The 26,814-nt window shown below is 45.6% G+C and overlaps 1 protein-coding gene across 1 annotated transcript in view; it reads right to left on the bottom strand.

Annotated features, from left to right (window-relative positions):
• LOC146963900 (ryanodine receptor 3) overlaps window positions 1–26,814 on the bottom strand; it is a 141,932-nt gene that overhangs the window by 6,530 nt on the left and 108,588 nt on the right. The window contains exons 65-93 of the mRNA XM_085767928.1: window positions 25,865–26,103; window positions 25,298–25,379; window positions 25,053–25,183; window positions 24,484–24,807; window positions 24,009–24,249; window positions 23,808–23,895; window positions 23,606–23,698; window positions 22,992–23,006; window positions 21,952–22,122; window positions 21,742–21,801; window positions 10,032–10,166; window positions 9,623–9,735; window positions 8,741–8,840; window positions 6,883–6,992; window positions 6,554–6,605; window positions 6,412–6,468; window positions 6,221–6,320; window positions 6,059–6,138; window positions 5,902–5,978; window positions 5,629–5,702; window positions 4,562–4,579; window positions 3,812–3,892; window positions 3,622–3,710; window positions 3,397–3,525; window positions 3,208–3,312; window positions 2,211–2,292; window positions 726–2,038; window positions 494–552; window positions 58–229 (exon numbers count right to left, since the gene is read on the bottom strand). Coding sequence (XP_085624054.1) covers window positions 58–229; window positions 494–552; window positions 726–2,038; window positions 2,211–2,292; window positions 3,208–3,312; window positions 3,397–3,525; window positions 3,622–3,710; window positions 3,812–3,892; window positions 4,562–4,579; window positions 5,629–5,702; window positions 5,902–5,978; window positions 6,059–6,138; window positions 6,221–6,320; window positions 6,412–6,468; window positions 6,554–6,605; window positions 6,883–6,992; window positions 8,741–8,840; window positions 9,623–9,735; window positions 10,032–10,166; window positions 21,742–21,801; window positions 21,952–22,122; window positions 22,992–23,006; window positions 23,606–23,698; window positions 23,808–23,895; window positions 24,009–24,249; window positions 24,484–24,807; window positions 25,053–25,183; window positions 25,298–25,379; window positions 25,865–26,103 — 4,390 coding nt within the window. The remainder of the gene's footprint in view (window positions 1–57; window positions 230–493; window positions 553–725; window positions 2,039–2,210; window positions 2,293–3,207; window positions 3,313–3,396; window positions 3,526–3,621; window positions 3,711–3,811; window positions 3,893–4,561; window positions 4,580–5,628; window positions 5,703–5,901; window positions 5,979–6,058; window positions 6,139–6,220; window positions 6,321–6,411; window positions 6,469–6,553; window positions 6,606–6,882; window positions 6,993–8,740; window positions 8,841–9,622; window positions 9,736–10,031; window positions 10,167–21,741; window positions 21,802–21,951; window positions 22,123–22,991; window positions 23,007–23,605; window positions 23,699–23,807; window positions 23,896–24,008; window positions 24,250–24,483; window positions 24,808–25,052; window positions 25,184–25,297; window positions 25,380–25,864; window positions 26,104–26,814) is intronic.

Here is a 26,814-nt window from a genome sequence, read left to right as displayed (position 1 = left end):
ACTTATTTACATGCGTCACATAATCTTGTTAAGATGGCTGTGAGGGAAATGTCTGACCAGCATCTTGGTCTGGTAGACTTCCACGCCAGCGAAGAAGCTGGCCATGAAGGCCTCTGGTGGTTCTTTTCTCTGGCCGAGCCTCTTCTTCGGGGCTTTCTTCTCCGCCGCCAGCTCTGGAGGGGCTTCGTCTTTGGCCTTGTCGTGGTCCTTCTTCTCGCCATCTTCTGAACTGCAACAATAAATTCTCTTTCAGTGACGCACTAACAACACCACTGTGAGGTCACAGATACAATCATTCATGTGGCATGAGAAGAATTAAACTACACAGCAATAAAGTCAGTTTTACTCACTGACTTCATTTCACATCAAGACTCGACTTTCTATCATTCCTCACAATATTTCTAATGTTGGCATTGCAGAAAGACACTGCTATGCTCAATGGTTAATGATTGAATTACATCAATTCCTCTGAGGATAAGCAATGAACACTCACTCTCCTTTCTCCGAATCAGATTTGTAGTCTCCATTTGCAGCCCTCTTCTTTGCAGCCAGCTGTAACAAATGCATTATTTGACCATCAGTTACTCTGGTTGTTGCTTGTAATATCAAATGCGCTTCATGTAAATTGTCTATTCTGATGTTGTAGTGTTTTTAGTGTCTATTAGTTAAGGCATGATTAGGAATGGAGCCATCATCATTCCATTTGATTTAACATCATTACTGACCTGTGCCTTCTTCTGCTTGACGGCACTGGCAATAGATGGAGCGTCCCCCACCACCACCTCAGACACATCCCCCAACCCCGGCTCACTCCCGTGCTTTCCCTCCTTCTTGGGCTGGATGTTCAGCAACTCAGCCATCAGGTCTGCCTCTGCTGCCTCGCCCTGAGCCATCTGACCCATCTCTGCCAATGCAGACGCTTCACTTGCCTCCAGCTTCTCCGTCTCCAACACATCTCCATGGATGCCAAATTGAGTGGGATCTGGCATATTTCCCAAAATATCTGTCACTTTCATGTTTCTAGCCCCTTCAACAAGGCCGCCGCCGAACATGGTGGTCCACAGGATATGGAAGAAACCCCAAATGAGGCTGTAGACAAAGTGGAAGAGTCCCGTGATGATCATCCAGAAGAATGAGAAGAAGCCTCGCACCATCTCCTTCACACTCATCTTCCTAAATTTCCTGTACTGCCGCTTCATGCTCTTGAGCGTCAACATTTGCCGGAAGTGACAAAGGCTTTTTCTCAAAGAGATGCAGGCAATGGTGAAGGCAGAGGAAGACTCCAGCATAATGCTTTCCTCTTCTGCCTGCTCCTCGTTCTCCACCACACTCTGGTTGTCGTCCTCCTCTTCCTCCGGGCGCTCCAACGGGTCCGGCTCTGAAATTTGTGAAGCCAGCTGCATCTCAAAGATGGTGTCCTCACAGAAGTTGACAAACAGTTCCATCTTCTCGCTCTCTCCGCCTTCATTGACAACATCGAAGATAAACTGCCGCTTCGATTCCTTGACCTGAGGTTTTTCCCACTGGGTGCGACTGGACTCGCTGATCTCGAAATAGACTCTCTCAATGCGCTTGGCTCCGCCCATGATCTCAATACGGCCCAAGAAAGGCTCAAAGTAGCTGAGAACGCTCTCAGCCAGGTCGAGGAAGGTTGAGAGACGAGCATCGTGAGGCATATGCTCGGAGAGGTTGGTTAGCAGCACAGCTACATTGAAGCCAATATCCTTGGCGGGTTCGTGGAATCTCTCCACAAACTGCTCGTAGTTGAACATGTCATTCTCGTCGGCCTCAGCGCAAGAGAGAAGAAACTCAATCTCAGACTGGGAGTACTGTTTCTGGTTCTCCATGGACTTCTGGAAATCCTTCTTGGAGATGATCCCTTTGCTCTCAGGGTCGTACTCCCTGAAGCTGTCCGAGGTGGTTAAGTCCTTCAGCTTGAGGAACATGTCAAAGAATTTCAGGATCATCTCCACGTTGCTTGAAGATTCTACTAAAGTGTCCACCATCTGTTTTCCAATGGTCCCATTGACAACGTTACCTGTGAAGTTATGAAGAAAGTTTCAAATACAAAGTCTGCATACAGATTAAACAAAGCTGCTGCTGTAAATATCTGCTTGCATCAAGCAAACAAATATTTAATGAAAGTCATAAAACATCCTTGTAATTAACGTTGCTGCCACAGCTAATAGTGAGTCATGGAAAAAGTCAACCTTCGAGTAGAGAGAGCATCATGACGATCATGTCCTTCTGCAGGTCTAACAGCTCCTTCAATAATTCAATCTGACTGGAGTCCTGTAAGAAGAGGGCAGAAAGAGGAAACCTTGTGAATCACACTACACTATATCACACAGATTACTGATGGCCTTCCGTTAAGGGCACTGCCACCCTGTGTAATATCTCCGAGCTGCATTTGGAGAGATCAAGGCTGCCGCAGATTGTGGAGATCCGCAATGGTGCTGCCATGCCCAGAAGGCCCTTGCAGGAGAAATACATCCATCAGCACCAGGGTTAATGCTATTTTACTGTCTAGGAGCAGATGGCTTGGTCAGTCTGACTCATTTAGGGTCTCCATAGAGCCTGTATTTAGCATACCATAAATCTGAGGCCTTCTTTGTTGCCTTCAATTCAGACTCCTCCACCTGTGCTCTCCTTCATCCTGGTTTCTACTGTCAGAGCAAGATAAGGTTAGGTGGCTGGATATCATCCCACTCCTGCCTTATTGGGAATGGAGGAAATATCAGAGATGAAGTCATATATCATATAGCTGAGTGGAATTACATATGTGATTGTACTGCAGTAGCCTGGGGTTATTCTTTAGCCTGCAGAGACCTCTAGTGGCAACAGATTTTTTTAAGGGAGACTTTGGTTGGCTAAAACAAATGTAACTGGTGGGTGAAGGATTCTCATTGTTGCTTTTAGTAGAAATAGCAACACTTTCATTTACAAGTCCTACATTAAAAATTAGACTAAATAAGGCAAGAAAATGTACATTTGTATCACAGATATAACAGCTCGGCATGTAAAATGTTTATCAATATTATACATGTCTTGTCTACATGACTTAATTATTACACTTGATTACAGCATTTGTATATAAATTAAAATAAGTTGTTATATTTCCTTGTAAAGTCTAATAGCAAGTAGAATGTCTGTCACTGAAAAGTACACAGCATCGCTATTGCTTTAACGTAGATGAATAGTAGATACCTGGGATAACTTCATCTGCATGTTGGCAAAAACATGCAGGAATCCCACCACAGCATCCCACAGCCTGCTGTGAGCCAGACTCTGCTGATTCCCAATGCACGGACCCTGGGGCAAACAGAAAGGTTTGCACATTGAAAGTCAGATCATTTATACACTGTTGCATTTTTGCCTTGCACTGTGATATCCTACCTGTATATACTCAGTTAATGAGTTGAAGACCTGCTTGGCCACAGCCAGCGCTTTGGAGAAGTTCCTTTGACCAGCCTCATCAATGACATCTTTACCAGAGTAGTACCAGTAGAAATCACTGATGGATTCCTGGTAGAGGAAAAATAAATAGGTAAAGATGTCACAGAAGATCAATATATATAATATATACAGTGTATATGTCATTAAAAAATGTAATAAGCCTACCTGGAGCCTTAGCAGATAGTCTACAGTACTAATGATGATGTTGACAGTAGTTGTGTTTCCTGTTTGAGTCCTCAGGAAGTTCTGAAAATCTAAAGAGTAGTTGGTTGCAGAGGAGCACGTTCACAGCTGTGTCATCCAGAGAGACAGTGCAGCTCGAGGTTAACTGCTGTATTGAAAAGCGTCCACCTACCATTGTTGTGGCCCTCACAGAGAAGCTGCAGAAACCTAAACAGATCCTTAGTGAACTCATCATTCTGCAATACCTTGGAACCTGAGGACAGGAAATGAGATTGACTGTTGCTTTCAGTGTTGAAAAGGTCAGAGACCCATCATTTTAATGTCAGTACAGGCATCGGAGCTTGCATAGCTTTCACTTCTCATAAAGCTGCTGTCTGGTTGTGAAACAGCAGCAAATTATATGCACTATACTGAAAGTTCAAAACAGACAAACAGACGAAGGTATAGTGCATCATTTCACAAATGCAAATAAGGTTTAGAACAGGAATGAAACTGAGCTTTGTTGTTAAACACCAGCAAAGCTTTGTTGCTTCTTACAAACAAAGCTTTGGGATATTTATTTCTTAATACACGCTGGTTAGTATCACTAAAATTAAGAAACATAAAAGGTCCCACACAAATGACAAGCACTGACTTTTTATAAAAGAAGAAGTGGGGAGGTTCGAGTCAGTTTGAGGCACCCGACCATGGACTGAACAATCTAGTCAGATGTCATAGGAGCATGCATGCGTTCCTTCAGTCCAGGTCATAAAGGAGGTGGTTGTTTTGCATTCAGGGTAAGGGAGGAGGAGGGAGAGGAGGAAGGAGAGGAGGAGGAAGAGGAAGGGGGCAGGGAATGAGGATAGGTAGGAAGGAGCTGAACGGAGAGCAATCAAGATGTCAGCATTGCACAGAATGAGTAGAATCTAAACCATGTATTTACCCCGCTCACTCACGTTGACTGCGACCGATGAGATTTAAAAACATGATCAGAAGAAAAACAAACAAACAAAACAAAAGCAGACATAAGCAAAGGAGAAGACATTGAGATTCAATCAGAAGGAGTAGCAACAGGAGAGAGTGATAGCGCTATAGATATATCTTTACATACTCACACTGATTTGCGACATTGACATGCGGTTACAATTAAACAAAGTTTTACAGAAAGGTCTGCTCACTGGGCAGGTGTTTAGACTACAGGTTAGACAGAGTACCAGACTAACAGTTACCATCACTTATGCCTGAGCTTATGAGGTGAGAATGAGTTGGAGTGTGCATGAGAAAAACATATTTACGTACTGTATGCAACCCATCAGACTGAATAGAGACCTCTGATCAAGAGTGGACTTTAATGCGGATGCGGTTGTGACTGTGAGCACTTTAAGTGGCAGACAAAGCCAAGACAGGACTTAAACATACAGTAGCACAGGTTGACCTGCTAAGGATGGTGCACAACGTGACACACGAGAGACAAAACGTGACATGGAAATGGGCTTGTGTATGTTAACAAATCAAAGAGCAGATGCTTCATCAAGCTAATGCTGCATCATTTGTCCCGAGGCCAATTACAAGCCAGACTACAGAACATCAATGCCATGAACCTGAATGAGACGCACCGTGTCACAAAGATTTTTTACATGTTTTACTTGGAGACGTCATATAATTTAGTGCAGACAGCAGCCGAGGTTTGGACCTCGCGCTGTAACAGTGTGTTGCTGTGAAGGATGGAAAAAATCACAAGCTCTGTTTCATTGTCAGTTTGCAAAGACACTTAGGTTCTCTTTCTGGCGATACATACTGTAAAATGATACTAAAGTACAAGTATTGACTTTTTCTTTTTTTTCTAATTCAGCTCCACATTAGGGCCCGATTACACTGTGTATTGCTCTTTGTATCAGCATGATTAAAAGTCTCCTGGTGGAGGACAAATCAATCACTCGCAGTGCTGGTAAATCAACAAGTAAGACAAATAGTCTCAGACTGTTTACCGTGTTTATCATCCTCACTTACTTGATCCTTCTTCAGTTACCATCCCCAGACCTTCAGCTTTGTTTTGCCTTTCAAATGCATTCAAGTCCAAGACACTGACGGAGATAAAACACAAACACAATACTCGTATTTGTTGCATTACTAGATCCTGCTTTTCAGCAATTTGTATTTTAAGCGGTTGCCCACCAAACACCAACAACAAGCTGGAGAAGTCAGAGGAGAAAATATAACAGCTAGAAAATGTCAGTGATATATTGACTTCTCTAATGTGGGTTGATGGGTAAATGCCATTACCTGCAGGACATCATTAGTCCAGATAAACTTTTGAAAAAGCCAACATCCCTTTTTTCTTTCAGATAGTCCAGCATTTTCTGCATTAAAACAGAAGAACAGTTAAAGAAGAGGCCAATGCTGTTCACTGTACATTTGCTGCATGAAGATGGTGACCCACCTGCTGGACCAGCGTGTTTCCGCCGTTCAGAATGGAGATGCCCAGTTTGAGGGTGAACGTCACCATGGCAGTGAGTCGACCTGATAAACACAAAGCAAACATCATAGTTAGACCAAAGACAGCCAGCTGTAGGGAGGCAGATGGACGAGTGTGTCTTCCTGCCTTTGCTGGCACTGATCATCTGGAGCACCATCTCTGCAGCCCCTCGGTCATGAAGCCTGGCTTGCTGATACAGCATCTTTTGCTTCTCCATTTCCTTTTCCTGCGGGAAATGAAAATAAAAGTTGGCACCACTGCTGAGAGTGATTTAAAAACAAAACGGCAGAAGAATATTTTTGAGAAATCAATAGAACCTCAAATGTTTTCTCTTTCCCTTCCTCCTCCTCCTCTTCTTCACCTTCAGCACAACTCTGAAAGAGAAAACAAGGTCAAACCTGCTAAATTCTGCTGAGCAGCAAGGGACTTTAGTAAAAAGCAATTTATGGAGTAAAATACCTTCGCCATCATATCTGCATATGCTATGTACAGGGGATCCTCTTCCAAAGAACTAGCAAAAAAGGATGAAAAATAGCTCACAATCACAATTCATCTTTAAATAGGAAGCAAGTTGATTTAATAGTATAGCCATTGTATAGCCACAGCGTTGTATGCACAGTAAGCAACAAAATTGCTGTGTTTCTCTCTTAGCATAAATATGTGGCAATAATTTAGCTTAATGCAGCTCTTTATTAGCTAAGAGGCGAGCCAAACTATTATGTAGCCCAGATGGAGCAGAGCAGGCTGGTGCCAGGAGGCCAGGTGTGTAACAGTGAGTGTGTATTTACCTGCACTCAGTCAGAGCGTTGTGGCTGAAATGCAGAATGAGTTGGTGAAGCGGGTCTGGTTGTTTTCTGACCTCCTCCTCCTCCTCTTCCTCCACCTTGGGCTGCGTTTTCTGGACAAAGCCACACAACACCGGATCTTAGGGCTGCAGCCTGATACAAGCGACCGAATGGAGAAATCTGTACTGTGACACTTTGTAAACAGTAGGTGCAGTGATGAGAAGTCTTCACCTCGCTGTCAATAGCTTACCTTCAGAGAACCAGGTGGTGTCAGAAAAATAAGAAGACAGCGATTGGAACCACTGACAGCATGCACAAGCACAAGCATGGACACAGTCGCAGGCACGAGCACATAGATGCATACAGAGGGTGACTCTCTAGGTTTATTCTTCATCATAGATTTCCTCTCATTTTGTCCTAAAGCAGAGATAACTAATCATATTAGACACATTGGAACTATTTTTCTTGAGGGGAGTGGGTTGCTTCAAATGCGTGTTTGGTTGGCTGGATCATAAAGTTCTTCATCTGTTGGACCATTAACTTCTTTTGAGATGCCCCATGGCTCTAATTTCAAGTAATGTGACAAAGAAAGAGCTAGAGGAAGATTAGATTTTTTAGAAGTTGTAGTAATTTAAATTTTATCGCAATTTCTTTATTGAACAAAAAAAAAAAAAAAAACACCCACTGGCACAGTAGGTTTTGTCGCATTTCAACGAGCACTCATGACAGCCTCTTATTTTAGATGAGATAACTGAATTCAACTTCATTTCATAAAGTCTGTAAGCACTATCAACCAATCTATGTTCAGTACATCATAGATTCAAAGTACAAAATGAAGTTGTACAGGAAGCAGATATGGTACATGCTGTACTTCTGCTTTTCATCACATTTTATGAGTGAAAATTTAGGAAAGGCACCACAACTTTCATAAATTTCAGCTGTAAGTCAAAGCATCGTGACCAGATGCTCTCTTACTGCTCCCGGAGCTGGCTCTGACATCAGCGGTGATGTCATGCCTGCCAAAAATGGGTGTCTTACAGACACATGAAAAAACATTGTATGGATGACTGAGTATGACTCAGTGGTGCACTGTGGGATTGGCACAATGACACAAGTAAAAAGGGGGGAGTGGTGGGGCATCCGCTCAGCTCCCAGCCAACAAGACGGCACTGGGGACAACACAGGTACTTACTGCAAGATCCTGCACTAGCTTCTCTTCAAAAGAGTACTCCTCTGTTTCTATCCATATTCTCTGATAGGCCAGGAGGAAGAGGTTAATAGAGCGATGCCTGAGGAAGGGTGAGAGGAGATTAGCCTGGGTTAGATAGCAACAGAGGGGACAAGTCACTTTAGGAGAGGAGGTTAATGCTGGTTAGTTTAGGGTACTGGCACATCCAGCCGGTCAACATAGAGTAACCTGTCACTTTGATGATAGATACAGAGCTGTGATGAATGTTACACTGTTGATCTAGGCTTTTTCTAGTATTTTTTTTTTTTTTTACTGAATAGTCCCCAGCTCTGATTAGTAGGAAGAAATCAAGGGTGGACAAAGCAGCCATGTATCTGCTGGTTACAGTTAAAAATGTAGTTTAGCATTTTAGTGAATATAATAATTCACACTTTTGTGCATGTACGCTAAAGCCAAGGAACAGTTAGCTTAGCATGCAGAGCAAAAACAGCTCTGCACCATTTGCAAGTCTGGGCAAACGTACAGATATGGACCAGTGGAAATACCAGTGTGAAAATCGGAATGGGAGTTGCGTTTTGTTGCATAAACTGTGCCTGGAGGAAAAGCGAGCGGTAGTTAAGAGAGGTGTGCAAAGTCAAACAGTATAGCAACATCAGATCAGCACTACGTTACCGTCAGCATGGAGAGCAGACTGTCACAGTCTGCGTTCTCATGCATTATCTCCAGCCAAATATGTCGGTAGGAATTCAGGAAGTAATTATTATTTGTGTGCCTGAGGGGACGAGGTACAATAGAGTAGTAACACTGAGGAGAGAACAAAGGCTGAATAGAGAGACAAAAGAGAAAAGATGACATCTGAATGCATGAAACTCAGGAGGAGTCGACATTACCCAGAAGCTTCACATCCATCCCTCAAATAGTACACAAACTCACTGCCTCAAATAAAAAAAATCAATTGAGGCTGCATTGTAAATACTGTCAAATAATTAGTCGCTACGGTGTGTCATATTTCACCGTCAACAACTCTGAATAAATGAGTCATGCTGTCAGGCAGGCGGACGGCATCGTCTGAGCGCATACTGAAGATGACCACCCCCAGGTTGGGCCTCATAATTGTTTTCCTGCCTACTGTAGCTCGCTGCCTGACTCCCAGTGATTGAGTTACAGAGCAGCGGGGCATGAAATTGCTAGTGTCCCTTTTCTTTTTTCCTATTCCTTGATAACAGCTGCGGGCCAGACATTCGTCCTACAAACGGAGGGAGGGAAGCTGTGTGTTAATGCAGGGTCAGAACCAAGGAAGAGAGAAATTAGAGTCGTGAGTCAGACAGAAGAAGAAAAAGTGTGTGGATGTTGTTTGGTCAGAACAGACGGGGGTGATGCCACAGCGCCCCACTACACAATTTCACATCTACTAGACCTACCACAGGGGGCCCTCTGCTACTGTCAAATATTTGAGTGTGTCATCATTGATTCATTAATCTAAGGCTGTTTAACATAATTTCAAAAGAAGATGTCGCGTGTGCATGCTGTAGATTGAACAATGCACAGTTATACCTTGGTAGATTATAAAGTGGAGCCATGCGGAAGCAGGCTACAACCGCTCTCTTCCTCTGCTTGGACAGCAACTTCTGCCAAACACATTTTTTGGATCTCAGTGGCTGCTCCACCTAATGGGAGTAGAAGAAGTTATGATTATAAATCAATTCCCTGGGTGTCTTTTTCTACCACACAAAACCAGAGATAAAAAAGAATTACTGCTGAGAACTGAAAACCAGCATTTTCATTATCCCTCCTGTTTTGTATTTTGGTGACTCATCCTGAACCTGCACTGTCTGTCTGGTGATAATATTCCTTCACATTCCCCATGAGTCTTTCACTGAGCACGATGCATAAATGGTTGATTGAAATAGAACCCAGAGTTTCATTTGCAGCTCATAATGTGCTCAGGAAGTCTGGGCCTGACCTGCTCCAGGTTGAAGACAGCAGCGGAGATCCTCTGGATACGGTCCACCACCCTGTCAGGGTCTGGAGGCGACTCGATCCTCATCACTATGTCCTTGTACAGGTTTAGCTGCCACCTCACAGCAGGGTCCTCGGACTGGGGGGGAGGGTTGTGTCACAAAGGAAGATGTCAAATAGCAGCCAACGGCCTATCAAAGCTAGTTACCACTTACAGTGGGTACTAGTTTCATTTGGACGTTTCCCTCACGTAACGCGTGATTCACGCGTTGCGTGAAATTGTAGGTCACACTGTAGCCACTAGGTGGAAGCATCGTACTGAGATGCAGCTCAAAAGATTTTGGGATAATTCCACGTTTGACCACAGCGTAGCTGCAATGGAGAGTGGCGCTGTTCATAGGCCATAGGTACTTCATTTGCAGCTGTGGTCGAGAGAGCTAGAGAGTGAATGGAGAGAGGGACCGCTACGCCGGTCAATCAGATCAATGTTGTTGTTTTATTGTTTCACAGTGGTTACAGTAGCCTACGTTCAACAGGATCAGTGCTTCTCAGCCTTTTGGGGGTCCCCTGCATATTTTTAATCTCTCCTGTAGCCTGGCTGGGTGCCTCCAAGTTTGAGTAAATTGTCTCACATCTATTTTTTGCAAGTTCTGGTGAATGTAACAATCCACTCATAGCCCACGATCGCTACGTCCGTGCCAGCAGCCTGGACCCGATGCGGCTGGACTCACGAGCGGAGCAATAATGCACATCTGTCAGCAGCTGCTCTTGAAGGGACAGACTAGATGCTGATTTTGTTAACAGTGACTTTGTTGCATCCAAACATTTAGCACATCTGTCGGGTGCTGTCTCTTATCCGGTACAAAGTGGGAGATGACAGAACTACTTTAATCGAGGGAAAGCTACATTGTTGCGAGTTGACACCGGCCGGCGTGTGCACATGCACTAAGCCTGTGAATATTCTCATTTGTCCCGGACTCCCGGTCATAGTTATCTCAAGGAAATTTAAATCGAATGCAACTGGACTTGGTTATTCGTCTAGGAAGACATTTCACCTCTCATCCTCTTGGATTACAAGTTACAGTTGCATTCGGTTTAAATTTCCTTGAGATAAGTGCACACTGTTTCTGCTGTCAATTCGGTCATAGTTCATTTGTAACGTGTTTTCTTCATTCTTCATTAGGCTAATGTTAACACTAGAACCACCCAGATGGTCTCACACAGACGTTTGTGTTTTTCTTACGTAAATGACTTTGTTTACATTAAAACTACAGGTCTCTCAGTCCGTGACTTTTCCATGTGTGATGGTTTCTGAAGCTTACAACTTACACAAATGAAACATTCGATTTCTGGGCATTTATACCTCGGGCCGACAATAGCTTATTTTTTTCTTCAATTATTGTTTTCATCTACAGTTATATTTATCATAATATGCTCAATTCGGGAGGGAGAGAGGGGGGGGGGTGCAGCGGTCACGTTACATAATGTAACAGTTTCCAGAAAAATACAAAACAGGATATTTATTCATGTTACCCTCTGTTTAGGTAGATAAAGGTCTCAGTCACATTTGAATAAAACTAATGCAATTAGGCTAAATAACATAGGATCTTTTTTTTAAAGATAGGCCTATTTTATTTTTAGTTCCATAATTCAGAGATGATTTTCACTTAACGAAATGAAACGAAACAATGAAGCCTACAGTTTTGTCCTCCGGCTTATGAAAAGTGTGAGGAGAGGTAGGCTACTGTAAGAACCGGTTTTTCTGTTCAAAGCTGACTGAACAGCTGTGTGAAGTTCTATGGGGGGCAGGGCTGTAGCCTACTTGATTTAAGTATCCACAAGCACACCTATTGATCAGAGATAAATGAAGGTGCTAATGTGTCGCTGATGTGTCTATTAAGCTGGTCCTACAGACCGCTGCATATAAACCCCACTGTAGCGATTTTCACCTAGCCTCGCTTTCAATAAAACACACACTAGCATTCTATAGCCTAATTGCAATCAGTGAAATAGCCTAAAACACAATTTAAATATGAGAGTTGCTGTTGCTCTAGTTTAATAGCGCTGCAGCTGCATTTACCGTGCGACCCTGTCTGTAAGTGAACCTGTGTCTGTCTATGTGCAGGCAGAGATCAGAGATGGTGTTTTTTTAATAATCATGCTAGCGTTTCACCATCTCTCATCTCCGCCAGTCAGCCTCTCAACCTGCCGCCTCTCTCGCGTGCGGGCGCACCGCACATAAACACACCTGAGACGTGGACATATTTATTTATTTATTTATTTATTTATTTTATTTTATTTTTTTCTGTTGGAAACACTGATCAAGCTGTGCGTACGTACAACTCTCCGCAATATTCCATTGATAAATCACACCGGACCCAAGAATGGTGCGGACATGAACACACCTCATATTCCACCCCCAGAATGTCTCAGCACAACCACATATGGTCAGCACGTGCATAATTAAGTAGCCATGTGCGCTCTGTGGAGCAGCAACAAAGACAACACCCGGAATGATGCTTCGGCGGACCTGGCCTCGCTTTTGAGGTTGGTTGTGAGAAAAATGCCAGCTGTCCAGACAACTGTGTTTTTTTAAAGCACCCCTGCATTACACAAACACACACATACGGTATATATAGCCAACGCACATATAGGCTATCAGTGATCATAATAATGATGATAAGAGAAAATGCATTGTTCACTAAAACTGCACGTTGGCATCTCAGACTGAAATAAAATCTTTGCTTATAGTGAGAGCTGAAGTGAACTATACCTTTCTTGCGTTACTAATGTTATTGTGTCTCGAGTGTTTCAGAGTCGGCCGGCTGTAAACCAGCTGACCCGACTGACTTTTTTTTTTTTGCGGTCACATCAGCACGGCTGCATCTTCGGTCGCGGCTGCTGTGGCATTTGCCCATATTGCCCTATGGCCAGTCCGTCCCTGCCACTGGTTGTTTGTGTTGTCTGTTAAAACATGGATGAATGAAACCTATACCCACACATCTTGTAGCCTATTTCTATCGAGGGAAAGTTATTTCAGGATATCCTGTTCTTTTTCTAACTTCGTTCGGTGTTTCACTATGGGAATCGCCTTGGCATGACCAACTCTACGGAAGCTCCAATGACACAACGTCTGTCTGTGACAGACAGGTCGAGCTGTGCTGGGGCCCCGCCCCCTCACACTACCACAGCCGACCTGCCCCTACCAACTCATTCTCGCTTTCTTCCCGTGAGGAACGAAACAAAGCTCCCTCAGCTAATCTAGCCGAGCTAGCCTGGATACCCGCTTAACTGTTCTCAGACGACCCGTTAAGGGACTCACGTCGCCGAACGCGGCTCCGGGTTCGGTTTGGATTGGCCGAGTAAGTATTACGGTCTTGTGAGCAGTGTCCGCGTCGCGGCGAGCTGCTTACTTGGCTACCCAGCATTAAGTTACCGGAGTAGCCGACTGTGTTTATTTAGCATTGGGCTAACGCGTCAAGGCGAGCCGCTACCTGGCTACACCGTGTTAGCTCACTGGTGTAGCCGGCTACAGTGCAGCTTAATACCCGCTGACTAACGTGTTACGGCGAGTCAACCGGGTTTTTCGCTAGCACCGTTTTTGTAAGCTAACTGAGTACCGGGAGCTCTGCTAACGTGTTACGACGAGCAAAACTTCACGGTACGCAGCTAGCTTGGGCTAAACCCCCAGGTGGTAACACCGACGGGCTACCGCGTTACGGCGCGCCTTACGGCTGTATACTCACCTACATCTCCCTTTCCAGACGCCATGTCTTCGGCCGCGGCCCCCGCCAAAGGGTCCGAGCCGAAGGGGAAGGAGGCTGCATCCCGCCCGTGCCCCGCGTCGTGCGGAGCGTTCATCTCGGGCCGGGACCCTCATCGCATGTGCATCGTGTGCATGGGCGCTAAACACGCCCAAGCATCGCTGGCTGATCCCCAGTCGTGTCCCCACTGGGGACCCAAACGGGCTGCAGCAAAGCTAGGGGTACAGTGGCCAGCAGCCCAAAATGCCGAGGGAACAGAGAGAGATTTGTATGATGGCAAAAGGCTCCCACCAGCCCATCCACCATCAAAGCAACTCCTGCCACCAGTACCAGCCTGCATCAGGGAAATGAACCGGTACTGGTCCAGCCCATTTAGGAGTAAGCTTCCAACCAAGGGCTACTCTATGCTGGAGATCCACGGCATGGGGGAACTGGGGTTGGCCGAGCCCCCAGTAGTGGAGCCTTCGGTGGCTTTTCACCTCCACCCCAACCAACGCTCTCTCTCAGCCTCCTCTACCACTTCCCTGCCCAGCAAAGCGGAGCGTCTCACCGCCTCCGTTTTCCAGAGGATGTACAAGTATGCAGCACAGTCAGTATGCTCCCTCAACGCAAGCACACTGCTGTCTGCATACCAGGCAGAGATCCTGGAAGAGATGGGTCAACAACTGGACTCAGGGGCACCTAACCCGGCCCTCTGGGACGAGATTTGTGTTGTCAACGACCTCATCCTACGCTCCTCACGAGGCGCGGTGCAAGGCTGCGGTCGAGTGATGGGGCTGGCAGTCTCAGGTGAGAGAGCCTTGTGGCTGAATCTCTCAGGCCTGAGCGACGCTCAGAAGGCAGAGGTCATGGACGCGCCATATGACCCCACCAAAGGTCTTTTCGGTCCAGCGCTGGAAAAGATGAGGGAGACCAGCACCCTCAGGAAACAGGAAGGTGAAGCCTTTGATCTCTGTCTTCCACGGAAACCCACCCCTCGTCCCCCTCAGGGTCCAAGAACTGGCTTTGCTGCTGCGGCTGCAGCAGTAAGGGGGAGACAGTGGGGGGGCAGACCACAGAGGCAGGCAGCTGGTCAGCAAACCAACCAGCAGCCTCAACAGCAGCCTCAGCAGAACCAAAAGCCATGGGGCAAACACTCCTTCGCTGCAGTGGCAGCAAGAGGCCGTCCCCAACACCCCAGGGGTGCGAAGAGGAAGCAGGCGCCCTGACAACCCCAGCTTCCCCCTCCCCCCTCCCATCAAGAAAAGAAGGGAGTCAGGGGTGAGTCAAATCCCCGCAGTTCAAGAGACTCTGGCAGTTTTGTGTGGTCCAGAGGTCTCTCTGTCTCTCTCCCCTCATGTTCAGGAGGAGGAGAGTTGGGGACAGAAGGTAACACAGTGTCACCAAGCACTTTCACCTTGTTTAACAAAAATAAAACTCACACCCTCGCAGCCAGGCTCAGAGCCAAGGGCGAGTTGTCTTCCCCAAAACATAAAGAAAAACAAAATAAATAAATCAATCAATCAATCTTTATTTATAGAGCACCTTTCATACATGGGAATGCAACACAAAGTGCTTTACACACAGAAAAATAGAAACAGAAAAACAAATTACAAGTAAAAACCCCTCCCTCCCACACCCCATACTGCACACACACACACACACACACACACACACACATACACACACACACACACACACACACACACACACACACACACACTCTCTCTCACTACTGACACTAGGGAGACATGGCATGACACTGAGGATTGAGGAAGCGCTATCTTTGGGGCCGTCCACACTGGGAGGAGTGGCAGGCCGTGCCACAGGGGGCACCAGCGCCCAGGCCCCCCGACCCCGACAGACCACAGCCAGCCGAGCCGAAGGGACCCAGGGACAGCGCCCCCAGCAGCAGCCCAGACACAGCTCCCAGCGTGGAGGACCCCCCTGAGGAAACACTGGAGTTAAAGCTAAAACTAAAAACATAAGATAGGATAAAAACATTGAAAAAATTAGTTAATAGAATAAACAGTTTAAAAAGATAAAAATATGTAAGATAATAAATAAAATAAGTAAAACAAGTAAAATTATTTAAGGTTAATAACATCTTTAAAAGCAAGATAGAAGCAGAAAAATAAGATAGAACCATAAGAAGAATTTAAAATCTAGTTAAAAGCCTGACTAAAAAGGTGTGTTTTTAACCTTCCCTTAAAAATATCAACAGTCTCTGCAGTCCTGAGGCTCTCCGGCAGGCTGTTCCACAGGTGGGGGCCATAATAGCTAAATGCCGCCTCACCATGGGTTTTGGTTCTGGGTTTTGGTATGGATAAAAGACCGGTGCCGGAGGACCTCAGGGTCCGCGAGGGTTGATATGGTAAAAGCAGGTCAGATAAATAAGAGGGCGCAAGGCCGTTAAGACATTTAAAAACTATTAAAAGGACCTTAAAATCGATCCTGAAGCGTACGGGGAGCCAATGCAGCGACTCTAAAACTGGTGTAATATGCTCCCGCCCTCTGGTCCTCGTCAGCACTCGTGCGGCTGAGTTCTGTAATAATTGGAGATTAAAAATACTCTTTTTGGGAAGACCAGAGAGCAGGGCATTGCAATAATCTAATCGACAGGTGATAAAAGCATGCATCAGCACCTCCGTACTGGCCTGAGAGAGAAACGGGCGGACTCTGGCTATGTTTTTAAGATGATAAAAACCTATTTTTGTCATATTTTTGATATGTGGAAGAAAATTCAGCTCAGAGTCAAAAATCACGCCCAGATTTTTTACTGACTGTGTTGGTTTAAGATCCTGTAGTTTTGGTAAAAGTTTCTCTCTCTGGCCTTCAGGACCAATGACTAAAACCTCAGTTTTGTCCTGGTTGAGCTGTAGGAAATTCACTGCCATCCATGACTTGATGTCTAAAATGCAGTTAAAAAGGGCATCAATTGGCCCCGTGTCATCAGGAGACACGGCGATGTACAGTTGCGTATCGTCAGCATAACTATGGAAGCTGATGCCGTGCCTCCTGATGACGTCCCCAAGGGGCAGCATGTACAGATTAAAAAGAAGTGGACCTAAAATTGACCCTTGGGGAACCCCACATCCAATTTCATGGATTTCCGAGGAACATGTATCCATACTTACATAAAAGCATCGGTCTGTGAGATAAGAACAAAACCAGTTAAAAACAGTACCAGAGAGGCCCACCAGGTGTCTAAGCCTATTTAATAAAATGTGATGGTCTACTGTATCAAAAGCGGCGCTTAGATCCAGTAGAACCAACACTGTGAGCTTTTTGTTATCCAAATTCCACCTGATGTCGTTTAAAATCTTTAAAAGTGCTGTCTCGGTACTGTGGTATTTCCTAAAACCAGACTGATGCTTTTCTGAAATGTTCTTTCTGTTTAAAAAGTCATTAACTTGGTTAAAAACCAGTTTTTCTAAAACTTTACTTAAAAATGGTAAGTTGGATACAGGTCGGTAGTTATTAAGAACACTTGGATCTAAATTGCTCTTCTTCAGAAGGGGCTTCACCACCGCTGTTTTAAAGGCGGTGGGGAAGACACCCATCTGAAGAGAGCAATTCATGATGTTTAAAAACTGTTCCTCGAAGAATCCATAAAACGATTTTAAGAGTGATGTGGGAATGGGATCTAAAAGGCAGGTTGTTGGGTTTACTTGGGAGAAAACTCGACCAAGCGTCCTTGCATCAACCAGGGCAAAACTCTCCAGTGTTTCCTCAGGCAAGGACAACAGTTCAGTGTCAACAGATAAAACTTGATGGGATAAAAGGCAGGATCTGATGTCCTTGATTTTGGTTCTGAAGTGGTCTGCAAAGTTCTCACAAAGATCGTCTGTTGGTGTCTTAAAAACGTTATTAGAATTAGCACCTGTTAAAACATTAAAAGTGGAGAAGAGGAACCGGGGGTTGTTTTTATTAATGGTGATGAGTTGTGAGAAATGGGAAATTCGTGCCTTTTTGACTGCATTATTGTAAGTTATTATTGTAAAGACAAAACACTGCCATGCCCCCTCAATTCCCACAGGGGGAGCTCACGCTCCTCTGATGGGAGACAGATCCCGCCAGTCGCGGCGGGTGACGTCACCACAGTGCGACAACATAAGCACGTTACCTGCACGGGCGGCAAATTGGCACGCATGCGCAGTTCATCCATGGGTTTTGTCAACTGTTTCTCAGGGTTACAGACTACAATTCGCTATGAAACCACCCAGATTCAACGGTGTGGTGGCTTCAGTAGCCAAAGGGGATGCAGCTCGAGTTTTACAGGACGAAATAGCGTCGCTATTAAACAAACAAGCGATCAGAGCAGTCCCGAGCGAGGAAGCTCAACAGGGTTTTTACTCCCGTTACTTCCTCATTCCCAAGAAGGGAAGCTCATCCCTTCGTCCCATTCTAGATCTCCGTGTGTTAAACAGACACCTACGAAAATACACATTCAGAATGTTGACACACAAAGTGCTCATTCAGTCAATCCGTCGGGGCGATTGGTTTGTCACGATCGACCTCAAGGACGCATATTTTCATATCGCCATTTATCCCGCGCACAGGAAATTTCTCAGGTTTGCGTTTCAGGGCAAAGCCTACGAGTATCAAGCGATTCCCTTCGGGCTGTCACTAGCTCCCAGGGTGTTCAGCAAATGTGTGGAAGCAGCACTGTCTCCGTTACGGAGCAGCGGTATCAGAATATTTTCGTACATAGACGATTATCTGATATGCTCTCCATCGCGGGAACAAGCGGCCAGAGATGCCGCCGCGGTGATAAAACATCTCGGGGATCTCGGGTTCAATATAAACTGGGCGAAGAGCCGAGTGGAGCCCACACAGTGCACAGAATACCTGGGTCTCAACATAAACTCTCTCTCTTTTCGCGTCACGCTATCAGAGGGGAGATTAATGTCCCTAACACAGTGTCTCTCTCTATTCAGGCTGGGGCAAGCCGTGTCATTCAGACTGTGCCTACGCCTGCTCGGCCTCATGGCGTCAGTGATTTCTTTGGTACATCTGGGGTTACTGATGATGAGGGATTTTCAGCGTTGGGTCGCGGCACTCCGCCTATGCCCACGCCGTCATCTCAGCCGCAGGTTGAAAATAACACCGGCATGTGTGGCGGCTCTCCAACCGTGGAGGGACACAGCAGCCCTCGCGGCGGGGATGCCGCTGGGCGCGGTGGCGTCCAGGGTAACCATGACAACGGACGCGTTCCTGTCAGGATGGGGAGCGACCATGTTGGGCAGGACAGTGAATGGGATATGGGATCAGAGCCGGGCTCTGTCTCATATAAATGTTCTGGAGCTTTGGGCAGTGTTTCTAGCATTGAAACATTTCCAGCAATTTCTTCAGGGTCACCATGTCCTAGTGAAGACAGACAATTCCACTGTAGTGGCATACATAAACCGCCAGGGCGGCACTCGGTCACTGCAGCTGCACAGCTTAGCTCGGAAAGTAATCTTGTGGAGCAGTACCCGGCTCCTGTCTCTTCGAGCAACACATGTACCGGGCGTTTTGAACAGACGAGCGGATCTCCTGTCCCGGGGGAATCCTCTGTACGGAGAGTGGAAGCTCCACCCGCAGGTGGTGGAGCAGATTTGGTTCAGATACGGCCAGGCAGCCGTAGATCTGTTCGCCTCGCAAGAAAACGTCCACTGTTTTTCTCCCTGTCGGACGCAAATGCACCTCTGGGTGTGGATGCACTGGCACACCCGTGGCCAGACGTGCTGCTTTATGCGTTTCCACCGCTCAGTCTGATCTCCCCGACTCTAATCAGAGTGAGAGAACAGGGCCTGCAATTAATCATGATAGCACCACGATGGCCGTCCAAACATTGGATGGCAGAAATAATACAGCTGCTAGGGGGCGAGCCGTGGCCGCTCCCCATACGCAGGGACCTTCTGTCCCAGGCGGGCGGGGAAATCTACCACCCGCACCCAGACCGCATGGCACTCTGGGCTTGGCCCGTGAGAGGTGGAACCTGAGCGCTGCAGGCCTGCCAGCGCAGGTCACTGACACCATTCAGAACGCAAGAGCCTCCTCTACTCGCTCTCTTTACAGTGGTAAATGGCGTGTTTTTGAGGAGTGGTGTGACTTGAAACATATCATCCCTTTTCAGTGTTCAGTGGTGGACCTGCTGTGTTTCCTGCAGGATTTGGTGGAAAAAGGAAAGGCTTTTTCCACTGTTAAGGTGTACTTGGCTGCCATTTCGGCTTGTCATGTGGGCTTTGGAGACAAGCCTGTAGGGCAACATCCCTTAGTCTGTCGTTTCATGAAAGGTGCACGACGCAAACTCCCAGTTTCCAGACCCCTGGTTCCCCTGTGGGAGCTGTCAGTGGTGCTGGATGCCCTCTCTCTCCACCCATTTGAACCTATGGAGGTGGCAGAGATGAAGTTTGTTTCACTGAAGACAGCTTTGCTCTTAGCTTTAACTACAGCAAAGAGAGTGAGTGACCTACAGGCGTTATCCATACGGCCTTCCTGTTTACAGTTTGCACCAGGGCTCTCTAAGGTCTGTTTGAGGCCCAACCCAGCCTTCGTGCCTAAGGTGGTTGAGTCAGGTTACAGGTGTCCCACAGTGGAGCTGTTGGCTTTCCACCCACCTCCATTCTCCTCAGCGGAGGAGAAAAAGCTTAACACATTATGCCCCGTCAGGGCGCTCCATGTGTATATGAGTAGGACAGCAGGTTTCAGGAGAGATGACCAGCTGTTTGTGTCCTGGGCCACTCCCCATAAGGGAAAGCCTTTGTCCCGCCAGAGGTTGTCCCACTGGATCGTGGAAGCCATATCTCTGGCCTATGGATGCAGGGGTTTGCAGCCCCCCCAGGGTTTGAGGGCTCATTCCACTAGAGGCATGGCCACATCATGGGCCCTGTTTAGGGGAGTCTCAGTACAGGACATTTGTGCGGCGGCGAGCTGGGCTACGCCCCACACTTTCATAAGGTTTTACAGGCTGGATGTCTCAGGGCCATCTGTAGCACAGGCGGTGCTAGAGGCAAACAGACCGGGGTCTGTATAGCAGCCACTGCCGGGCTTTAACATGATTAGAGCTTCGGGAGATTAAATGCAATTCGGGAGTGGGCTATATCTCCCATAGTGAAACACCGAACGAAGTTAGAAAAAGAACGTAGGGTTACTTAACGTAATCCCTGGTTCTTTGATAACAGAGTGAGAGGTTTCACCATCACGTCCCTACTCGCATAGGCACGGAAAGAAACCGGTCTAGAATGAGTTGGTAGGGGCAGGTCGGCTGTGGTAGTGTGAGGGGGCGGGGCCCCAGCACAGCTCGACCTGTCTGTCACAGACAGACGTTGTGTCATTGGAGCTTCCGTAGAGTTGGTCATGCCAAGGCGATTCCCATAGTGAAACACCTCACTCTGTTATCAAAGAACCAGGGATTACGTTAAGTAACCCTACGTTTTATCGCCCAGCCCGAAAGTGACATAGGCTATTGCCCGTTCATTCATGAGAAATCATCCAGCTACACTCTCAGTCAAACAAGGTGGGGAATGAACACTACTGTACAGTAGTTGGCTCATTTTAAAAACACACGGCAGCATCGCCCACTGAGTTAATTAACTGCTGTGTGGAAAACCACGCTGTGGTCCATAATCGCGGTGCAGGTGGGTGTGTTTGGAGCTGACAAGAGGATCGATAAAAGAGAGTGAGACGTATAGCTGCCGTCGTTACATTTTTCTCATTGAAAAACTATACTGTATTATTATTATATTGCATTCCCCCTTCGTGTTCACTGCTCCGTGCTGCTGTCTTATAGAGGCGATCTGCTGCTCACAGATGCCACCTGGCGGTTGTTTGGGCACATTGCAGCTTCTGGTGAAAACACAATTACTCCTCCACAAAAAATCCGCGTGAGCCTCCCGTGACTCACGCGTGAATCTCGCGTGAAACCGTCCAAATGAAACTAGTACCCACTGTACTAAAGCTCTGGTGTCAAAATATTACAGTCACCTTTTCTCGAAGATGCAGATTCTGCCGAATGTGATCTTTGACCTCATCATCTGTGTCTTTCTGTTGAACGACAGGAAGCATTAAAATAAATCAGTTTGCTTTAACCAACAAATGCAGAGCTTCCTCCTGTTTGAAGTGCAGCTGGTTCCATGGTTGTTGTTTGAATGTCAGTGACAGTGTGTGTTCAGGGTCGCGTCAAAGTTGTCTCACCAGGAGGTAGCGAGTCTTGGCCAGAGATATGAGCTCCTGATCTCCTGGCGTACACATGTTGAGGCCAATTGGCAGCATCTTCTTCAAAGCAGCAACAATCAGCGAGGTCTGGATAGAGTAGAACTCACCGCGCCTTTTCTTGTGTTTCCTCTCCTGGTCTTGTCCTCCAGACTGAAAAAAAAAATATATTAATCCCAGACATCTCACAATTGTGAATAACAAAAGGCTATAAGTGTTTAATATCTGGTGTTTTAAGGTGGTACATATAGTTTTTTTCTGGTTTTGCTAAGATTAATGTTGCACTAATGCGTGTCCTTTCAACATTTAAGATGATACTTTTTGGAGTATTTTATTTCACAGTGGGAGAGCTCACACTGTATTTGAACAAAAGCCAGAGGCAGTTGAGGCATTTACTTTTCAACCCAGGCAAAAATCTGTGACCAGACTAGATCTGTGCCACTGAAGCATGAAGAAGTCTCACACCTCAGCCGAAAAGCAGAACAAGCAGGCTGCCACTGCTAGAACAGCAAGATGTTACCACTGAGGAAGAGACAAGAGCCAAACTGAAGCAGCTGCCTCAGTGAAAACACTAATTTCCATATAAATATACACACTGTCACACAAACACACACAGTTTTATCACACATCAACTATAACATCATATAATATATAAGCTTGAGGTAACTATTGGTCGAACACACCAGGGTACCACAATCCATCAACTGCAAACACACTGTTGGCATGTGATCACATGGTTTGTTACAGAAGGGCTGAGCTTCATTACTCCAAATGAGATGCGTTCCGCCCCCGTGAGGCGATGAGGAATGACCAAAGTTACCACGCCACACATGGTGATGAATAGATGCCACAAATAATCAGGGGACACAATATATATACATATATACATATATGTATATATATATTTACACTATAGAATAATATATAGCACAGCGGCACAAGCTATTGGCTTTTCTGCTTGGTAACCGGAGCACAAGTCAATAAGCTGGCAGGTAAACAGCTCATGCACTGCATCACTCTACCTCTTCCTTAGAGGACTGTTCGAGATAGAGAGATAGAGAGAGAGAGAGATAGAAAAGAGGGAATGAAAGAGCATTTAATGGAGGCTCACGGTCCTCAAATGGACCGGCACTGCAATGAAAACCATTTGTTTGCCTTTAAAACTCTTAAACCAGGCAGACAAGAAAATAAAGTAGCAACCCCCGTAATGTTGACAGGGGCTGAGGGTGGAGCTGGAGGAAGGTTTGTTAATATAACATGCATGTATGACTTCACTCACACACACACACACACACACACACACGCACACACTCACCTGCACACACTCACAGCCATAAGTCAATATCCATTATATTATAGTCATGCTGTTTGCAAAGAAGTTGATGCAGGTTTCAATAAAATAATCTCATATACGACGTGTGTGGGTACATGTAGTTCCTCTGAGACTGGCCTTTTACATGTTAATGTATTAGCAAATATATACAGGTATTAATGTGTTAAAGTAGCAGAGAAAATGTTATGCACCATATATCACTACTGGGGGGATAATGTGCTACCTGGTGTGTCTCTGCAAAGCTCCATAATAAGGAAATAAAGCCAACTGTGGTGAGATGTAATGTGAAGACATAAAACCTACCTTAGACATCTTAGTTTTATTATCTCCAGTCAAGAAGGAAAGGTTGTTAATTTCATTTTGAACCACAAAGTTTTGCTCCTCTCGTTTGAAGTTCTGATGAAACACAAATGTGAAAGGCAGACACTGTAACTGTGCTGTATCACTAGTCAAAGTAGCAGTTTTTCTTGTTTAATATGTATGAATTGCAGATGAGAGAACTTACGTGTGACTTGCACCAGAGAATAAAAATCTCAGCGACCATCCTGAAGAGCTCATTGGAGTCGGCATCTGGTTCTTTCAGCCACCTGGACCTGCAGCGACAGAGGGAGATAAACACATCCTCAGGACTTTTTCTGCAAACACCAACACAAAGTCGTCTTCCCCTAAATACACCTTTTAAAAAAATATTCCATCATCGGCTAACCTGTTGTTGTCCACGTAGCGGATGAGCATGGGGTAAAAGGCGTACAGGTCCCTGCAGAGCACAGCAAACTCGTCCAGGATGAGCAGCTCGGCCTCCTGGGTGTCTCCCTTACTGTCGGCCTTCAACAGCTCCTCCTCAGCCACCACCTTCACCGTCTTCTTCTTGAGCTTCTCCAGTGTGGGCAGGAAGTGGCTCTTGAGCAGGTCTGCTCGAGCCTTGCTGATGATGGGCTGCACATACACTGAAGAGTGAAAGAAAGAGAGATAACCCCTTCAATTCAGCCGTTGAATTTTGTTTAAAATCTGAACGTGTAGCAGAAATCTGATGGTATTTCAATAATTTATTCACATAAACAGTCACTGCTTTCCTTTGAGTAGTATACCATATTAGCAATTCAACCCTGTAATCTTTTACATTTGCTAAGTTTAGTTTACTTTAGTTTATCTTGAGTTTTTCATCTTCAGTTTTTGCTCACCTGCAATCCTCTTCATCCAGGAGGCTTCATCAATACCCAGGTTGTTGTTGAGGATCTTGAGGATGTTGCCTAGAATAAGGCTGAGGTGCTCCGAGGTGACGGTGGTGCAGCAGACGCTGCCGCCGCTGGCCGGCTGGTTCTCAGGCCCCCTCTCCCACCAGTAGGACAGATAGTTGCACAGCATGGGCAGCACCACCTCAATAACATGAGGCATCTCTGTGTACCGTGCTCCAGACTCTGCCATGTCGTTGATGTCCTTCATCAGGCCGTCCAGCCGTGGCATCCCGGGACACATCTCCTCCACCGAGTCTGGTATTCCTAGGACTGAAAACATCACAGAGAGTTTTTATGACATTACAACAATGTTTGAGTCATCAAAGTTTATGTTTCTTATTATATATTTTATGACTTTATGAAGAGGAGGAATGTTTTTCAGACTGAACAGCACTGACACACAGGCAGTGTGCTGAGAGAAGTGTTCCTTCTCCATAATAACAACCGTTTGATTTGCCACCATAGACCACTTCTTATTATAAGCTCTCATTTTAGAATAATTACATATGACTCACTGGCTCGTTCTCTGGCATTCTTGGTATTAAAGATGGAGCAGGGGTTATACGTGTTGAGCAGCGGCTCCAGGAAGGCCACCGGCATGGCTCCAGCCAGGGTGGCCAGGCACTGGCCCAGAGCCGGCAGCTGTCTGAGGGACACAGAGAGGGCCAGAGTTGGTGAGAGCTACAATGATCATCAGCTGGTCTGTTCGCTGAGATTTGAATGAATCCCAATTAACATATGAATATTGAAGTGAGGACACCTTTCTACGTAGATGTTTTTTCCAGTGCCCAGTGCATAGAGGCTGGTCAGGATTCGATAGCAGGACACCTGGACATCATCCACTGCAAAAAACAAAGAAAGAAAGAAATTCTGTGGTGTACTACCATAACCACCACTACAGTATGTATCAAATATATCCAGTTACAGTAAGTTTTAAAGAAATAACATGTGTTTTTAAAAACATCACCACACAATATCCAGTGTAAAAATGGCACTCAACATAGCAGATATATAAAATGTTTATACATGTCTTCCTCTAATGAAATATAAAACACAATACAGCCCAAGTTACATAAATAGGCTGAATGGATATGAACAAATTCTGAAGCATTGTGAAAACCTCATTATTATGCTAATGTATTTTTATAAGCGGATCCTGTGATGCACATTTGTGTGTGACATAATGACATGATGTTCCATGGTGTCTGGATGTAGAAAGCATATAATCACTGTATTATAATAAACTGAACACTGACATTTGAGTCCAGTTTATTTTATCAGCCTCTCACACAACATGTTTGATCATTCTCAGGCTGTCGGGACTCACACAGCAGGTCGACTCCAAAGTGGTGCTGAGTGATGTGTTCAAACAGAGCGGTTAGGATGGGGAGCAGAGCTACTGTGGTGTAGTTGATATTCTGCGACACTCCTTTCATCTGCGAGCGGGAGTGAGTGAACTTCCCCAGCTTCAGGTTCTCGAACGTCTTCTCCAGGTCCTCCGCGGCGTTCTCGAAGAACGTCCGCAGCCCCACCCGCACCGTCTCTGAGCCCGACTTCATCACCGTCCTGTTGGAGTGAAAGAGAGCATGATAAATGACTGAAAACAAATTTGGAGATATGTAAGGACGGGGCTATAATCGACCGCTTTACACATGAAATATGAGACATGAGTATCAACGTCCCTGCCCTTCCACCATAACAGAAATGATTTATTTAATGAACTAGGTGCATATTTAAATCCAAAGTGAGTTTTGCCAACACTGGGGCCTAGAAATACTGTATGACACGCTGAAATAGCCCATTAATATGATTAGTCTGCCTATTTTCAGCATTTCACAGTTCATAACATTACTGAATGATTTAGCCATTGTTAGGCCTTGATGTGTCCCAGTAGGAAGGTGAAATGAAAGACAGAGTCTGTGGGCATCAGCTGCAGCTCTACAGAGTAAACAACACACAATAATATGTTGCCGATTTAGCCTCATTAGGTGTGAGCTGCATTAGCAAACAGTACATTGTCTCTAAAGAACACCATAAGCCATGGGCAACATGTGCCGCATGAAGTTTGTTTTGCTTATTTAAATGCCAGAGGATGCTCTTTCGTAATGCCAGTGCCTCCCACAAGACACTGGAGTAGTAACAGTTTAAAAGAAGAAGTTCACAACAAATATGCTCATCTCGCAGACCCAAAAGAAAGTCAAAACTTTACACTGGGAAAACGTAATTGGTTTCTCTTATAATAAGAACATTTATATAAAGTCATTGTCAAACTGAGCT

The sequence above is a fragment of the Trachurus japonicus genome, chromosome 22 (genome assembly GCF_045865225.1).
Source record: "Trachurus japonicus isolate A0001 chromosome 22, Traja_1.0".
Classification (NCBI taxonomy): Eukaryota; Metazoa; Chordata; class Actinopteri; order Carangiformes; family Carangidae; genus Trachurus; species Trachurus japonicus.
Note: the sequence above shows the minus strand (reverse complement) of the source record. Positions and strands in the feature narration are given on the sequence as shown.